At 33.9% G+C, this 19,802-nt stretch overlaps 1 protein-coding gene across 3 annotated transcripts in view; it reads left to right on the top strand.

The window, feature by feature from the left end:
* The window catches only part of LOC106461875 (eyes absent homolog 1-like), an 88,469-nt gene that overhangs the window by 23,851 nt on the left and 44,816 nt on the right, over nucleotides 1-19,802 (top strand). For all 3 annotated transcript variants that reach the window (XM_013921741.2, XM_013921740.2, XM_013921739.2), the window contains exons 2-4: nucleotides 10,583-10,638; nucleotides 15,042-15,154; nucleotides 17,610-17,693. Coding sequence is in view for 2 of the 3 variants with exons in the window: in XM_013921740.2 (XP_013777194.1) it covers nucleotides 10,583-10,638; nucleotides 15,042-15,154; nucleotides 17,610-17,693 (253 nt within the window). In the remaining variant the exon portion in view is untranslated. The remainder of the gene's footprint in view (nucleotides 1-10,582; nucleotides 10,639-15,041; nucleotides 15,155-17,609; nucleotides 17,694-19,802) is intronic.

Raw genomic sequence — 19,802 nt, 5'->3', positions numbered from 1 at the left:
AGTTGACGGGGGGTGGTGATAACTAGCTGCCTTCCCTCTAGTCTCATACTGCTAAATTAGGGATGGCTAGCGCGGATGGCCCTCGTGTAGCTTTGCGCGAAATTCAAAAAACAAACAAACATTCTAAAACAGTGGTAATAACTTCCTTTACAATATCGTTAGAGAATTTATATTAACAGTTTCTTGTCATCACGCCTGTGCATTTGGTACAGCCACAGCCATATTAAAGCATCATTATTTATGCTTATTGCTTAAGCTAATATCACATGACGCTAAACGCTCTTTAATTAGAATAATTTCATAAAATTTATTAAATGTGTGCCAAAAGTTGACAATGAATGATCAATAATAACGGTCCACCTGTTGGATATTCAAGACTGTTTAGTGTAAGTGGTATTATTTAGTTTATTTTGTAACTTAATATTTAATGATTGTTTAGTTTTTAAGATAGGAGTGTTGAAGATGGATTGTTTTAAAAGTGTTAGTTGTAACAAATTTCGTTACGTAACTCTGTATGAGTCGTACATTGTGTTTGCAATTACATTGTTGTTTAGGCTTTAATAATATTGTTGACGTCATATTATTCAAATCTTCACTATTTTTCTCGTTACCTTAACTGTGTATTATTACATTATAACGCTGCTCGCGTAGCTTAGAGATAACTCCAGACCTCAGTTGGGCAATATATTAATATAGGCGATCAAGAGAGCGAAAGTAAAGTGCAGTTCAGTCAGAAAACTAGTTAGGGAAAGAAAACGTGAAGTTAGATGGCGTGTGAGTGATCAGCCATAACCGGCGATATTTTAGTTTAAAGAGATAAAGTGAATAATTTATCTTGTCAAAGGGTGTTCTAAAGTAATTGAACCCGTCTATGTGGACTTTGACGAAAAGGAGACAATTATTTAAGGTTCAGGATACAACTGTAGTAACCCACGGGGTAGCGTAAGTGAATTATTCACTGATACTATTGTGATAAGAGTAGAGAAAAATAGTTCGTCTTGTCATTTGGACTCAAAGGTAATTGAATCAGCCTAAGTGGACTTTTGACAAGAAAATATAATTATTTAGAGTTTGAGGTACAACTGTGATATCCATAGCGTAAATAATTTTTGTACATAGTGTGACTTGTTTTGAATGTATTATTTTAAAACAATTCGATTGTGTGTGTCTTTTATTTTTCGAATTTATCGCCAACAAGTCACAGACACCTACTGTAGAAGAATCCAAGCGTATATACATAAAACATTGACACCACCCGTATGATTCTTTTGAAAACTTGAGCTAGAAATTGCTAATCTTGTTTGCTTGGTCTAACCAATACTTGTGTATCTGCACGTCTTTTCATTTTATAGTTTTTCTGCTCTAAATCAGCCGTCTTTAATCCCAATGACAAAAAAACTATTTCTAGGGTCTATTTTTACTCTTAGTTGAAGCTGTAGTAAAAATGTTAGACCGATAGTTCTCGTGACTTTTTTCGTAGGCGTGCGCAAACGTTTTCGTCAAAATTGAGCGGTTTTTGTAGAATAACTTTGCATATATTTACACCAAGTTAGACTCCTAATTGTAGATTGTAAAGATCTATCAATGTACCAAATTTGAAAAAATCCATAAAACTTAAATATGTTTTTCTATCAAATATATTTCTGTACTTTTGGTGCGAAGAACAAAAATCTGAATAAACTTAATCAAAATTGGAGATGTTATATCTCAGGTACTTCTTAATGGATTGCCTAAAAATTTAGTATATGAGGTAAGAGTCCAGTGTAACACATCCACTGAAAATATGTGATAGTTTGGATTACCACCGTCTGAGCTGCAGAAGGTAGAAAATCGCTAAACTATCACTCCTGTTAATAACCGACAGTGTGTCTTGCATATTGCTTTTTTGGCCGCACGACACACCACCATGTGTTTTGATTGAAATCTATAATGTGACGAAAACAAACCATTCTCATTCGTCGTTGTTTATAGACCTACCTTATGTTCTCGATAAAGAAGCTGCAAAATGCATAAATAATCTCTTTCAGTCTTAAATCTGACTGCTCAAACTGACAATTCCATCTAAAAATATGCAATTTTTAATATTTTTTATATAATCAGTTCAAAAATTATTGTACCTTTGGGAACTAATGAATTTATATCTTTCACTTCAAATTTATTCCAGTGCCGCTTCATAAACTTCCTGATATCTATTATGAATCAGTTGTAGGATAATTGGAGCATGTAAGTATATTAATTTGTTAACACAAATAATCTTGGGCTGGAGCCAGTAAAAATTTGGGCGTTGGAAAACTGGCTCGCTCATTGGTCTAGGTTAATTTGTTTGCAATCTCACTTTTCCATGTGTATCACCACTGTTTAGGAAGCGGGATGTACTTGCTCAAACACGTAGCTGTCAAAATATTGGAATAATCCCAATGGTGATTTGTAACTATGGGCGTTTGACTATTTAGCTTTCTAACTGAATGGTCAGAGGCACTGTAAATGAAGTAGAAGTAATTAGAACTAGTTGTATAGTTAAGGTTGATTTTGTGCACCATTTTCAAGAGTAAATGCATAGCTACCAGAATATCTAAGGCTACTGATTGAAGATGGAGTAGACAGTTTGGACTCAAAACTGATAGAAAGAGACTTGTACTTTGCTGGTCGAATATGCTGACATGTTTATCGGACTAGGTGGCCATTTGAGTTAGACAATAATAACATACCACCACATAGATACAGGTGGCATATGTTGTATCAAACAAGAACCATGCCAGCTTCCCTTGAACACTAGGATCATAGGTAGTGCTGAGACCAGTTTTATGTTAAAGAATGAGTAATACAATATTTGAAGGCTAAAGGTATGCCAAGGTTTTTGTAGACTTTATAAGTGATTTCAGAGACCCACATTGATGCCTCTCCAACGCTACAGAATTTTTTCAGCACTCGAGATAGCTTTTAAGAATTGCATATCATAACTGTTGGCTTATGGAGTTTACACTGAGATGATTGCAATGGTTTATGTAGGCAACATTTTTGTACTTAGCTGTGCATTTTGGTCTACTGCTAGAAAAGGAGGCATAGTTTTCAGCTTATAAGGAAGGCAGGTTTGAAATTAAAACCAATGAAGTGCTCAGGTATGCATACACAGGTGGATTTACTCAGATACATTGTTAGGAACAGAATACCTGTCAATCCTACAAACATTGTAGTGTTTAAAGACTGGTCTCAACTCAGGGTAGAATGAAAAATCCAAGGTTTACCAGGTTTTGCGCCATATTATCAATTGTATCTTCAAAATTATTGCACTGTTGTCTCCATTGACTAAAGCTGAAACACATTTTAGGTGGACTGAAGACTGTGACCGAATCTCTTATACAGGAGATACTTGAGATGTATCAAGAGATACTGCAAAATGCAAAAGGTGGAGACCACCAGAATGTTTCTTGCACATATGCTAATATGTTGTAACGGTCTAAAATAACACCCCTTCTACAAAAAAAAAACAACAAAAAACAAACAAACAAAAAACAATTTATTAATCTGTAATAGCACTTGGAATAAAATTTAGCATTTACCAAAAACACAGTTAATAAACACGTGCCTGGCTAGGACTTGATACAAATGTTAATGAACAATAAAACATAAATATCAATATTAATTATTTGAAGTAATGGAATCAGGACAAAAAAAAAAGAACCAGAAGAAGGAAAAAACCTAATTTCAAAGAAAACAACAACAACACAATATTTGAAAATCACCTTTCTTTATAAGTAACAATATCAAATGATAAACAGAAATAATTCACTAACTATATCATTTGTTACTGAATAATCAGACCCTGTATTAATACAACTTACTACTTTTACATCATTAATTTTTAGTGTTAGGTGTGGCAGATCCGTTTGAGTTGTTGTTAAATAGTCATGGAAGGGTTTTACTTTCACGAGACTCAAACATCCTTCTTTGACCCCTGCTCTTGTTTCCCGACCGCTGCCCCGTGTTTCTTTGTTTCCTGTTTCCATATTTTAGTTTCCTGGAACAATGCACAGATAAATGCCCTATTTGATTAGAAGTATAGTATCGTACAGGTCTATTACGGCGTTTAGTTATGCTAATCGCTTCACTGTTAACAGTTTCTTGTTTATTCCTTCGTCGATGCTCGTATTATTTTGTAGCTTTTAGCACATCAGCAATAAATACAACAAAGTGGCATTCCAAGTTTTCTCGTAAAGAAACATGTAATTGTGATATTATACACTTCATAGTTTCTCTTTCATAATTTATAAATTTTCAGAGTTTTCCAAATAAAACTTTCAACTGACTCTCCTGCATTAGTGTGGTACTTTCTACTAAGGAGTTCCTTTAACCAATTCGATATTATCTAACACCGCTGGATACAAATTAGTCAACGTTTCTTTAAATTCTCCTCAGTGTTCGAAAGCCATTTCTGGTCTGAAAACATTTCATTATTCTAATGACCCTCCCCTCAAACAAGAAGTCGCAGTTTCCACCCATATATTCTCAGGTACTTGATGTAAAAGTAGTTCTTATCGTTGTACATCAATACCGACATACTGAGAGATGGTGTAAACACCCTACAGTATTTGCTACTCACTGTAAAAACTGGTTTTGCAAGAGATTACAACAGAGAGTTTTAGGTTTTCTTTTGTAGAGAAGAGTTCTAGTCATTTTCCAGAGACTAAATAAGGCACTTTGTATGTGCTGGACATTATCAATTATCCCATCAAAAGCTTATCCAGTGGTTAATATGTTAAAGAAATCCAGATCTGGAGCATCTAAAGAAATTCTAAAGCTAGTTTTAATAGCCAGTTGTTTGCTGAGTTGTGTAATGCGTTAAGTGTATTGAGTATTTTAAGTGTATTAAGTGTATCATCTGCTATCTGATATATTGGCAGGATGGGTAATGCAGCCTGTCAAGAAAATGCTTGCAAAGGTGATATTTGTAACTGAGCTAACTAGAATGAGAAAAAACTTGTCATACATCATAATGGCACATCATGTTATAAAGCAACAGCCTACTGGTTATTCACCAAAATTAATTATGCTGAGTCGAGAAATGAAGTTTCCAGTGAATATGGCATATAGTTTGTCTCCAAATGCAGATGTGCAACAGTGTACACAGGAATGTATGGGGTAACTGAAGTCTGCATTAGGTGATGCATATCAATTTGCATGTTAGCAGTCGATAAGATTGCCAGGTGATATAACAACACAGTGAAGGAACAAAACCTCGAGAGAAAAGAATGTTTTATATTTGTTACTTGTCTGTTTCATGGGAGTAACTCAAGTCTGGTGAGACTAGACCTTATCTCATTCTCAAACAGGTCATTCTACCAGATTATGAGGTCCAGCAGTTACATGGCATGCAAAAGTGCATTGAACAAGTGGACAAGTTAAAGCTGTATGTCATTGATGAACATTCCATGATTTCACCAGGTATCAGAGATTGAGGAGATTGATGGTTCAGGAGAGAATAAGAAACTAGTGGACAGCTGTCGAGGAGGAAGAGGATGGCAATACAATTTATTTATAGTTTCTGCTAGAGATGCTTCCCCATCATGAAAACTGAGATTCAGTGGTGATACACGTAATAAATTGTATATGGTTAATACATTGTCAAGTGTTTATAATGAATATATAACTTTGGATTATCTACGAGAAACACCTGTCACTATGGAAACAAATCCTCTGCGATGGCATACGTGGACAGATGTTCATAGTTAATATACAATTTATTAACTGTGACAGACAGTTCTAGCGTGAAGATTATACCTGGCTATATATTTAAAATTAATTTACAGTCTTGGCTAAAATGTTTGCATATCGTTCTATATTTATGTTATTGTCTGCATACATGGAGTAGTTATTGAGTAAATACCCGAGTAGTAACAGAGAAGTTAGCATATGATCGGACAAATATGTGCAAGTTGTTATTCTGGCCTGTATAACTTGTTTGGAGCATTTGTTCGTCAAAACACACATACACACCTGTTTTGTATAAAAGGGCGTGTTGGTATAATTTTTTTTTCTAACTGATCAACGCTTTGTTCAGACAATTTCTCTGTACTTTATGTAGAATCATGCCTCGTCACATACCAGAAGTTATAGGGAGTCAAAGTTTTCGACTGTTCAGAAATTGTGTGAAGCAAATAGACATTGCCAGAACAGTAGGGTAACCCCAGTGAACTGTATCCAAGATTCTGAAACGTCATAGGATTACTGGAAACATTGTTCCAGGAAAGTCTATTGGTAGACGCTGAAAAGCTACTGTCCGAGATGACCTTGTTTTGATCAAGTTAACACGTCATGACCGAAAGCAGTCTTGCAACACCTTAGGACAGGAATGACAGAAATACATTCATTCCAGGGTATCCAGAAGAACAGTGAATAGTATGATCAAATGGCTATTTTGCAAGAAGAGCTATCTGCAAACCGATATTAACTAAAATTCATCGCCGTTACCATGTTACTTGGACCAGACGGCATGCCAACTTACAATTAGGACATTGGTGACATGTCATATTTTCAGATGAGTCCTGTTTTCGGCTTGTGAAAGCTGATGGTAGGATTCATGTTCATGTCGTTTGCCTGGAGAACAGATGAGGGAAGATGGTCTTTCCTACAATGAATACACAGGAGGTGGTGCAGTATATGTTTGGACAGCTATTCATCATGGTGGAAAAACTGCTCTTCATATCCTCCAGGGAAACGTGAGTGGTGCCTTCTACAAGCATCACGTAGAGAAGATATTTCTACCATATGCTAGGGCAAGGTTTGACATTAACTTTGTGTTCCAGGATGACAATATCACTGCTCACATTGTGCATATTATACTGGATTATTTCGACCAGGAGGACGCTACAAGATTGCTAGGGCCAACAAAGTCTCCAGATTGTAATCCTATTGAGAACTGTTTAGTCAGAACTGAGCCGGGAAATTACTAACCACGACCCTAAACCAGCTCCTGTAGCTGAATCACAGTGCCTTTTAGTGACAAGATGGAATGAAATCATGGTGGATTACATCAATAACCTCATTGACAGCATGCCACGTCGCTTTGCGGGGGTTATTAGAGTAGGAGGAGGACCAACCAAGTACTGAATGTTTAATGTGAACTGATATAAGATTACAGACGCTATTTATAATAATTTGATGTTATATTTTCCATTATATATGTTTTGATAAGGTTTTCTTGTGTTAGGTAAAATGCTCAATTACCCATCTTTTTACAGATGTTTGATAAAATTGTTTGCTGTTCTAATTAATCGTTCATGATGTCCATAGAACCTGTCTCGTTTTATAAATTACACATGTAAATGTTTAATATAACACGCACTTCTCAGTTTGACAGCGCTAAGTGTATTTGTATTCCATCTTAATAATAATGATCATATTTGTTATAAAATATGCAAACATTTTGGCCAAAACTGTACAACCTAGTATCTGTTATAGAGAGTTACACCATGAACACTATACCTGGCTAGATGTTTGTAGTAAATATACAACTTATTATCTGTGACAGACAGATCCACCGTAAACTCTACATCTGGACAGGTGTTTAAAGAACTTGTATCTGTGACAGAGAGTTCCACAGTGAAATCTGTATCTGGCTACATGTTTATATTTGATGTAAAACTTATTATGTGTGACAGGCAGTTCCAATGTGAAAACTATACCTGGATAGATGTTTACAGCTAATATCTGTGACAGAGAGTTCCACAGTAAAAACTATACCTGGTTAGATTTCTAAAGTTAATGTACAACTTGGTATCTGTGACAAACAATTCCACTGTGAAAACTATACCTGGCTAGATGTTTGTAGTTAGTGTTCAACTTAGTATCTGTGACAGAAAGTTCCACCATGAAAACTATACCTGACTAGGTGTTTATACAGTGCCTTGAAAAAGTATTTACCCCCTTGCAAAGTTCCACGTTTTGCTGCCATCTGAGCTTGCAATCATAAAACTTTCAAATGTGACTTTATATTGAGAATCAACACAATTTAATTCATACTGAGAAAGGGAAAAAGAAACGCTGATATTATGTAATTTAGATTTTAAAAGAAAATTACAATATTTACAATTGCATAAGTATTCAACCCCTTTGCTACGGAAACTCTAAATCAGTTCAGGTGCAAAAGGTTAATTTGAAAGGTCACAAAATTAGTGCAATGGTCTCTGTTTGGGTGTAATCAAAGTGTTTTAACTTGACTTTAGAGTAAATGCGTCTGTTTAAGCCACAACTCACATAGTGATACGACAAACCAACCATGAAGAGCAAGGAGCTTTGCAAACAAGTCAGGGATAAAGTGATAGAGAATTAAAGATCAAGAGAAGGTTACAAGAAAATTTCAGAGTTGCTGATTATCCCTTTAAGTACGGTGACGTCCATCATTAAAAAGTTGAATGTGCTTCATACCACCCAGATCAGGCCACCATTTTAAACTAAGCAGCCAGGCAAGCAGTACTGGTTAGGGATGCCACTGTGAAGCTAAAAGTGACTTTGAAAGATTTGCAAAGTTTCGTGTCTGAGATGGGAGTCAGTGTTCATATATCGACAATATCCTGGTCCCTGTATGGGCGAATGGCGAGAGAAAGGCCATTACTGAAAAAGAATCATCTTAATTCTCGTATGGGGTTTCCAAAAAACCATGTAAGTGATACTGCAGACATTTAGCAGAAGGTTTTGTTGTGAGACGAGACAAAAATTGAGCTTTTTGGTCTAAATTGAAAGCGTTACATCTGGCGCAAGTCCAACACAGCACTTCACCTAGTCAACACCATCCAAACTGTCAAGCATGGTGGTGGCAGTCTCATGTTGTGGAGATGCTTATTAGGATTGAGGGGAAGATGGATGGCGAATCCTAGAGGAAAACCTGCTTGAGTCAGCTAAGAATCTAAAACTGGGTTGAAAATTCACATTTCAGCAAAACAATGACCCGAAGCACAAGATCAAAGGCACACTGGAGTGGTTTAGAATAAGAAAGTGAATGTCCTGGAGTGGCCCAGTCAAAGTCCTGACTTTAATCAAATAGAAAACGTATGGTGAGACTTAAAGATTGCAGTCCATCAATGATCCCCAACTAACTTGTCGAAATTGGAGCAATTTTGCCGGGAAGAATGGGCAAAAATTACACTATCCCATTGTACAAAGCTGGTAGAGACCGATTTAAAAAGACTCACAGTAATTGCTTAAAATCCTGAAGAGTGACATTACAAAAGAAATTATTTGCAAGTTATAAATACAACACAATGTAATATGAATTAGTAAGTGAATCGATGATAGAAGTATGAAGTAAGGTGTGATTGTTTAAATTAATTTATAAAATTTGTCAATTCTTTTGGATAACGTGTATTAAGGTTAAAGATAAGTTACTTATTCCCTTTTAGCGGTCTTGTTTTAAGGCATACCCTAAAGGGCACGTACCATTTACAATAATTGATTTACTAATTTGAATTATATTGTGTTATTTATCATATGATTTTCGTTGGTATTTATGTCTCTAAGACAAACTTTAAATAGTTTAAATTTTGATTTTGTTTATTTTAGGACGCGTTTCTATAGTGATTTTATTATTATCACTTGACTGTTGAAGTATACTACGAGGTTTATTAATTTTCTTGTTTGTCTATATCATCAACCGTTTGTTATAGTTATTTCAAATATTAGTTTTTCTTCCTTGTTTTGGTTAGCTACTAATATTTCTATTTCTCCTTAGTTTATGAACTAGTAACGTTCTTTCCAATTATTTCTATTTATAACTGTACTTTTCTTTCTTAACTTATTTTTTATATGAGGTCGCTGAACAATATGTCATCTTCCTTATATTGTTATGACCACTAGTTATAAGGTGCAACAGTTAGGAGACGTCTGTGATCTGTGTACTACTGTATAGAGGATATCTATGTATACTACTGTACATCAGTCAGAAGATACCTGTTGTCGAGTGCCTGCTGGAAGCACTCGGGTTATCTTATTTCCTATTTTGTTATCCAAAGTGATTTCTTAGTATCATGTATGTGTGTATTACAGTACAGTTGTCAAGTTGTTGGATTATTAAGAACTTCTAGTTGAAAGTAAACCAGTTTTATAGATTAGAACTAAAAATGACTTATAAATTGATGAAATCTATTTGTAAAACAAAGTAACTAGAAATAAGTACTGTCATAAGCAAAAGCCTATAAAAAACAATCTAAAATGATCAGCATACACTGAATCACCAGTTCGATGCCTTCACAATGAACAGTTTCCAATGCTATCATAAGAACATCTTAAGAGACATCGCCAGCTCAGGAGATTTAGGATTAACCAAGTTAATAATGCAAAATAATCTTCACACATGTAAACATTAATAAAAAATGTAAAATCATGTTAAACATTTTTATAAACAATAATATTAATGGAACTAACTGAAGAGGGAAATGAAGTAGGACACAGATCAACGTTGTACCGTATATGAAGGATATCTATAAGTCTGCTTTACACTGATCATGTCTGGTTACTGATGAAGCATAAGTATGTATGATATTTATAACGATAATTAGATAAATTAATACTTTGTCTGTATTGTTTTTAGGTAAAGAGGACCAGGCCTGACGATGATGGGGAAGAAACAACGAACTTGCAACCGAGGTAAACTTAAGTATTGGCATATTTTCCTTTCACTACGTGGATGTAGTTTCAAGGAATGAGGTACTTTAATTAAATCTAAACGTGTATATAGTTTCGAGGAACGAGGTGCCTTTATTAAATCTAAACGTGTATGTAGTGTCAAGGAGTGAAGTACCTTTAATTAATAAATTTAAATATGTATCTAATCAACAATTTAGGTGCATTTGCTGTAGTTAACTATATGTGATGAATAAAATAAAAATTACTGGTGAAATGAACTAAGAATCAAAAATGGCTTACTTTGTTGGAATTTGTAGTGATTCTAAAATGTTCTTATTCAACATATTTTTGGGTATTGTCGCAGATACATGTGATTTTTATTAAATAAAAGTACCTCTTTCCTTGACACTACATACACATTTAGATTCAATGAAGGTACCTCAGTGTTTGGACACTAACATACATGTTTAGATTTAATAAAAGTACCTTGTGCCTTGACACTAGATACACGTTTTATTAAATAAAGGTATCTCGTTCCTTAACACTACATGCACGCTTAAATTTAATTAAGGTACTTCGTTTCTTGACACTACATACAAGTTTAGATTAAATAAAGGTACCTCATTTCTTGAAAATACATACTTGTTTAGATTTAATAAAGATACTTCGTTCCTTGACACTATATACACGTTTAGATTGAGTAAAGATACCTTTTTCCTGGACACTACAGATACGTTTCGATTAAATAAATGTATTTATTCTTTGACATTACATACATGTTTGTATTAAATAAAGGTACTTCATTCCTTGAAACTACATACACGTTTAGATTCAATAAAGGTACCCCATTTTTTGACTACGTGCACGTTTAAGTTTAATAAATGTTCCTCATTTCCTCAACACATACACATTTAATAAAATACCACAATTATTTACTACGTACACGTTTAGATTTAATAAAGGTACCACGATTCTTAAATACAAACACGTTTAGATTTAATAAAGGTACCACGATTCTTAAATACAAACACGTTTAGATTTAATAAAGGTACCACGATTCTTAAATACAAACACGTTTAGATTTAATAAAGGTACCACGATTCTTAAATACAAACACGTTTAGATTTAATAAATGTACCACGATTCTTAAATACAAACACGTTTAGATTTAATTAAAAATCCCCATTTCTTCAGCACGTTTAGTTTCACTAGACATATTTCAATTGCTGATTATATATAAATTTAATGTCATTGATAGAGCTTGATCACAAACAAGTTTGATTTCAGTCAAAGTACTTCACCTCTGCACTACACATATATATATTTAACTGTGTTAGAGATACCAAGCTGCTTGACCAAATACACATTTAATGTAATTCATTACGGGTAGGTAAACTATCGACTACATATTATATGTTTAATTTTGATAAAGGTATTAACTTTTTAATCACATGTACATTTAATTTTGAAAAGTGAGCCTAATTTTTTACCGCTCATAATGCTTGTTAAAAAATCTAAAGGTTTCATTTTGAAAATTATTATTTAAAACATTACAGTTACTTATTAGTGTTTTTAGGTTTTTCATTCGTGATTTCACGTCATCAAAATAGAAATAGTCCCCTGGTGAGACACTGGTAAGTCTATGTACTTACAACGCTACAATCCGGGGTTCGATTCCCTATGGTGGACCGAGTGCAGGCAACCCAATGTGTAGCTTGGCGTTAAAACAAACAAACAATAAAAGTAATCTCGAAGTAGTGTATGCTACGTTTGCTAGAAACAAAGTTGCGTCTCGCATAGTTTGAGAAAAGCAAAATTAATTATAAATAATCACTCGTTTTGCGAGTGACAGTTCTTTGGAGCTATTGAACTCCTTTTCTCTAACCAAAAGTTGCATTACTACATTATACTTTTGTTCTGCAGGTCCATTATTTCCGTTTGTTGTACCCATTTCACTTAGATAAACGTATTTATAAGCTACATATTATTCGTTCAGCATTATTCAGAATCAATTCTTGAATTGCTGCTTGAACTTGTATGAATTAATTCATCATTGGTTGCTATAAATAACTTTTAATCCCAATCTTGTTTTTTCGATTTGCCCTTGTCCAGGGTTACTGTTGAAGGGTGACTTCCCTTAAACTGGTATAACCCAGAGAAAGGTGATGAATCAAGTAATAGTTTGAGCTTCACGTTCATTTTTAGTATTTTAAACAGATTGTCTGCTGATTCATTCAGAACAACAAATTGATAGCATAAATACTACATATTCTTCAAATTAGGTATAAACATAGATTCATTATGGTGAGTAAAAGAGAACTAAAAACATATCATACATAATTATTTGTTAGTTTTAACCATACGTGTAAAGTTTTTCTTTTTATGCAGTCGTGTCTTGCCAACCACTGAGTACGTTTTCTACAGAGTTTTTGATGTTGTGTTGCTAAAGTACAATATTTTGTGTTTCTTATCTAGGGTTGATAAAGCCACTGAGAACTGTTTCTACGGGGTTTCGAAGTACAATGATTGTATTTATCTAGGGTTGACAAGGTCACTGAGAACGTTTTTTAAAGGGTTTTGTGATGCTGTGTTGCTGAAGTACAGTGATTGTTTTGTTATTTTACTGAAGTACATTCATTGTTTTGTTATTTTAGCAAGGCTACTGAGAACGTTTTTTAAAGGGTTTTGTGATGCTGTGTTGCTGAAGTACAGTGATTGTTTTGTTATTTTACTGAAGTACATTCATTGTTTTGTTATTTTAGCAAGGTTACTGAGAACGTTTTTTAAAGCGGTTTGTGACGCTGTGTTGCTAAAGTACAATGGTTGGTTTATTATGTTGGCAAGGCCACTGAGAACTGTTTCTACGGGGTTTTGTGACGTTGTGTTGTTGTTGGAGTACAAGGACAATATATGTACATATTATTCGATATTCATAAGACCTACTGAAATACAACCGTTCGTTAGACCTCTTAATACACTTAAAGTTGTATGGCTTGATCAATAATTTGGATAGTCTTTAGGCGGTTCGGTCCAAGTGTTTTATACAGTGAGAGTGCTCCATAAGGTGGTTAGCTTTGAAACTTCAGATATGTTTTGCAGAAAGAATTGTTAGTTTAACAACAATGATATCAAAATCCGGAGACAAAATGAAAATCTTTATAAATTATATGAACAACATTTTTTTTCATTAAGAAATCAGATGATAATTCCACCTCCCCCTTCTATTATAGAATTTCCGACCTTAGTAGTTTTTTACTCTGTTAAGTGTATACATTATGAAGTCAAATATAAGCTCAGAAAAAGGAACAATAGTAATTGTGGGGGTGGGGGTGGATATGAAAGTTAAATGAGGAAATTTGATATAAATGATTTATCCGTCACTCTTGGCTAAATCAGTGGCATAGTCGTGTGTGTGTGTTGTGTGATCACGAGGAGAACCGACCCCTAATTTTATGTGCAGTGGGGAGGGCTGTTCCCATATTTAAAATGCAGATTATTTCTATTGTTAGCTTCTTATAAGAACGGTGGGGTTGTAAACATGTCTCTAATATGGAGCGCTTTGTATAAAATGATAGTTTTTATAATTAGCCTAAAGGTCTCTGATCTTCCAAATACTTCTACTATACTTCGTATACCTCAAACAATGATTTTCTGAATTTTTAATTAATTTTAAATGCAGTAACCACATTGAATAAGTAGTTTCTCAGTTAACTGTTCCGTCGAAGAAGGGGAAGGGGGAGGTAAAGGCGACCACGCTTTTCTACATTTAGTACCACGTTACTGGCTATAATGATAACAAGCACCTTAATTGGACGATAATATAGAAGTAACAGAAAACTACAGCGGTGTCGGTTGCTTAACTAATAATAAAGGAACGAAAAGTAAAATAAATGAAAGAGGGATATTGCCTTCATTCTTCATGATGAGATAGTTACATCAAATTACACGGGGATTGGAGTTTATAATACTTGGAGTTCCAAACAATTACATATTATCTGAACACTCTAGAAATACAGAATAAATAGGTTTCTCATGGCTCTATAACAAAAACATTTTATGAAAATCCATATGTCAAATTGCCGACAGATATCACGAAAGAATATTGAATGATTTTTGTGTTTATACAAAAGAGTCGTATTCTTTAATATGAGTAGCATTTAAGTAAATGGTACTTGTATATCATCATCATATATCAATAAGAAAATAAACACTAGTATCTCACTAGATTTTACTGTAAAGTGGTTTTTAAAGCACAAGGTTCGTGTATCATAAGGTCGAGTGTTTTACAACCAGCTGGTTAGAATTTATTAAATATATCTTATATTTGTTTTAGCGTAAAGCTATGCAATGGGTTATCTGATCTTTGTCATATTGTTAATATAGACTTTATTTTTAAATACAAACAAAAAACCTTATCGTTTCAGGGTTTCCCGTGACAAATACGTGAGCGGAGAAGAGAACATCAACAGTGAAGACACCACTCCACAATCATCATCAACTGAGTCTCCTGGTTTGCCGTTACCTTTGTCAAACTCGGGTAAATAGTTCTATAGTGCTTCGAGACACTGCCTTGCTGGAATACAATGACTGTTTGTTGATGTTGTTCTTACCAATAGTGTTAGGCTGATTGTATTTTTAAACATCTCAACTCCTGTTCGGTCGCAGAGGGTTTTTCCGAGGTAGTTGTTTCAACAGAGTCTTGTGACTTGTGACATTATGTTGCTAGAATAGAATGATTGTGTTTATCGTTGCTTTACTTACCAAACCCATTTAACTGGTTTACAGTGTCTGGTGATATTATTTTACTACAATACAATGATTGTGTTAGTTGCCTCTGTTCTTACAAAACCCGGGTAGCTATTTCTTTTGTATCTACTGACATTATGTGGCTAGAATACAAAGACTGTACTTGTTGAAGTTTTACGGTCCCAGATTAGGTAACTAGTTAAATACTTTGTGTGAAATTGTGTTGCTTATATTCTGTTGAAAAAATTTAGTGCAGTGTATTAATGAGTGAAGTTGTAGCTATATGCAAGAGTGTAATACAGAATATTAATTGATGACTGGGCATCGTAGCTAGATGTGAAAGTGCAGTACAGTGGAGAATGGATGAATGGGTGGTTTTAGCTAAATGAGATGATGTAGACAATGTGTAAAAGGCCAAGGGCGGTCTTTGCTAGATGAAAAGATGTAGTAAAATGAGGAATGGACGAAAGAATGGTAACATTGGTACATTTGGTAGTCATATCGTCATAGCTGTATGCTAAATGTAATACCATGTGAATGGGTGAACAAGCTGATGTACTTAGATGGGAATGGAGAATGGGTTCTTATAGCTTGATGGGAACATATAATATAATGGAAAGTGGGTGAAAGGGTGGTTGTAGTTTATGGTAAGATCTACTATGATGGATAATGGGTGAACAGACTGATGTTCTTACTTCGTTATATTTACTACAATAGAGAATAGGTGAACGTACAGCCATAGCTGTATGTAAAAAAACGTAGTTCAGTGTATTAATGAATGAATGTCTGGGTGTCGTAGTTTGGTGGGAAGTGTAGTATAATGGAGAATTGGTGAACGGGTAGTTGTAGCTAGATGGAAAAATGTACTACAATGTATTAATGGTTGAACGCTTGGTAGTAGCTAGATGAGGAAAAGTAGTACAATGGAGAAAAGATGCATCAGTGGCTTTAATTAGATAGAAAATTGCAGTAAGTACTGGGGAATGGATGAAGGGACGGACATAGTTAAATGGGCAATGTAGTGCAAAAGTGAATGGGTGAACGAGTGACTGTAGGTAGATGGGAAAATGTGATGGAGAATGAGTGGTCGTAGAATTACGTGAAATTAAATGCAATGGAGAATGGATAGCGTAGTTAGTTGTACAATAGGAATACATGAGAGATGTTCGTAACTAGACGAGAAAATGTAGTACAATAGGAAATACATGAGAGATGTTCGTAACTAGACGAGAAAATGTAGTACAATAGGAAATACATGAGAGATGTTCGTAACTAGACGAGAAAATGTAGTACAATAGGAAATACATGAGAGATGTTCGTAACTAGACGAGAAAATGTAGTACAATAGGGAATACATGAGAGATGTTCGTAACTAGATGAGAAAATGTAGTACAAAAGAGACTGTATGAATGAGTGGTTTTATCTTGAATGGGAAATGTAAATCATCGGAGAATATGTGAAGGAATGGTCGTATCTAGATGCGAAAATGTAGTACAATGTAGGATGGGTAAATTGTTGGTCACAGATACATGAGAAAATGTAGAACAAAGGAGATCACTGTAGTACATTTTCAATCTAACTACATCCGTCTGTTCACCCATTTATACACTGTAGTACATTTTCAATCTAACTACATCCGTCTGTTCACCCATTTATCACTGTAGTATATTTTCAATCTAACTACATCCGTCTGTTCACCCATTAAATGGGTGAACAGACGGATGTAGTTAGATTGAAAATATACTACAGTGATAAATGGGTGAACAGACGGATGTAGTTAGATTGAAAATGTACTACAGTGTATAAATGGGTGAACAGGCGGATGTAGTTAAATTGAAAATGTACTACAGTGTATAAATGGGCGAACAGATGGATGTAGTTAGATTGAAAATGTACTACAGTGTATAAATGGGTGAACAGACGGATGTAGTTAGATTGAAAATGTACTACAGTGTATAAATGGGTGAACAGACGGATGTAGTTAGATTGAAAATGTACTACAGTGTATAAATGGGTGAACAGATGGATGTAGTTAGATTGAAAATGTACTACAGTGTATAAATGGGTGAACAGGCGGCCGTAGCTGGGTAGGAAAGTGTATTAATGGATGAATGTCGTAGTTAGGTGTGAAAATATAGTGCAGTGAAAGTAGATCTATAGCTGCTATTTTTGTATGCGGGAAGTGATAAAAAAGTGTTTTCATGAAAGAAAACTAGTCCTGTGTGACTTTCATTTGTATTTTATAGTGAAAGAAGAACCGACAAGTGTGATTCAAGAGAACCAACTTCCAGTAAACTTCACCAATTCAGAGTCAGACCTTGGATACATAGGTAAAACCTATACCTTCAGTTGTTATCTAAGATTGAGATATATAGATGTAATATGGTTTTTATGTATCAATCAAACATTCTGTGGACTTTCTATATATTAAATAATTTCGTTTTTCTTTACACTTTCAAACTCTTTAGAATGGAGATCGAAAGTACGTTTCGCATTTCTATGTGATAAGAAACCTTTAAATGTTAAAATAAAACCTATAAAAGATATTAAAATAAATCATTTTTTACGTGATATGTTAAAACATTTGTTGCTTGGTGAAAAGCCTACTAAACAGTTTATGCAAGATTTTTCTACGTGGAGACAAGCTTTTAAAATTTTGTTAAATTAAATATTTATATATGGTTGGAAGTTTTTTAGGTTTATCAAAAACTTCTTACTTGTCTAAATGCATGCTACATACACCACATAAAACCTTCTTACTTGGTGAAAAGGTTGCATTAAGGTTCAACAAGATCTCGTTATTTGTTAACTAGTATAGAAAGTTTTGTTCGTAGTCCAATAGAAAGTTATATTTATACCTGGAGCATGAGTATACTACAAAAATAATTTATAAAACTTTACGAAAATGCTTTAGATCAAACAAGAGCGATTTTTTTTATCCTATTCACATCTAACAAAAACCGTTTATTGTAAGTTACATCAAATTAACCGTTTATTGTAAGTTACGTCAAATTAACCGTTTATTGTAAGTTACATCAAATTAACCGTTTATTGTAAGTTACATCAAATTAACCGTTTATTGTAAGTTACGTCAAATTAACCGTTTATTGTAAGTTACATCAAATTAACCGTTTATTGTAAGTTACATCAAATTAACCGTTTATTGTAAGTTAAATAATTTTGCAAACTTGCATCAGGTTTATTCAAGTTGTTTTAAAAATGTTAGTTTACTAAATTTGATGTAACTTACAATAAACGGTTAATTTGATGTTTTGGGTATCACATATTTACAAAATAAAATGTACACTGAAATAATATTGTACTAGGTTACTGCAGGAACTAGCTCCAAGAAAATACGTTAGAAATATCCAAAGTCAATATCTCAAAATACTTTTACTGATGCCAGGATAACCCATCGATTAACGCTAAAATATTTTTATTGATGTTAGGATCATATATATTGACTCACAGATAATACTTGAATTACTTTAGAAAATTACACCGACCACTGTTAGGATCATATCTATGCTAACGCTAGGATCATACTTGTAGTGAAGCTGTATAATACTTGATTTGCTATAAAGAAAATTTTTTAATGAGGTTAGGATAACACTTTTTCTAACTCAAGGGTAATACTTGAATTGCTCTGAAGAAATACTTATATTTATGTTAGGATCATACCAGTCATGACGCTAGGATAATGCTTAAGCAGAAGCTAGAAAAGTGCTTGAACTTAAACAAAGATAATTTTGAGCTGAAGCTAGAATAATATTTGTACTTATGCTAGGATAATACTTAAACTACTATAATAAATCATTTTATTGATGTTAAGATCATGCTTATACTGACGCTAGGATCGTATTAGAACTGAAGCTAGGATAATATTTAAACTACCATAAAAATATTTTTATTGGTGTTAGAATTATACTTTGCTAACGATAGAATCACATATGTACATAATCTACTATAATACTTGAACTGCTTTATATAAATAATTGTATTGGTGTAAAGATCATACTTGTACTGCTACTACGGTAATACTCGAGCTGAAGATAGGATACAACTTGAACTGAAGCTACGATAATAGTTTAACCGAAGCTAGGACAATACTTGAACTGAAGCTAGGATAATACTTTAACTGAAGCTAGGATAATACTTAACTGAATCTAGGACAATACTTGAACTGAAGCTAGGACAATACTTGAACTGAAGCTAGGATAATACTTAACTGAAGCTAAGATAATACGTTAACTGAAGCTAGGATAGTACTTTAACTGAATCTAGGACAATACTTGAACTGAAGCTAGGATAATACTTAACTGAAGCTAGGATAATACTTTAACTGAAGCTAGGATGATACTTTATCTGAAGCTAGGATAATATTTTATCTGAATCTAGGATAATACTTGAACTGAATCTAGGACAATACTTGAACTGAA

The sequence above is a fragment of the Limulus polyphemus genome, unplaced genomic scaffold (genome assembly GCF_000517525.1).
Source record: "Limulus polyphemus unplaced genomic scaffold, Limulus_polyphemus-2.1.2 Scaffold1050, whole genome shotgun sequence".
NCBI classification, from domain to species: Eukaryota; Metazoa; Arthropoda; class Merostomata; order Xiphosura; family Limulidae; genus Limulus; species Limulus polyphemus.
This window is presented reverse-complemented; position numbering and strand designations above follow the sequence as displayed.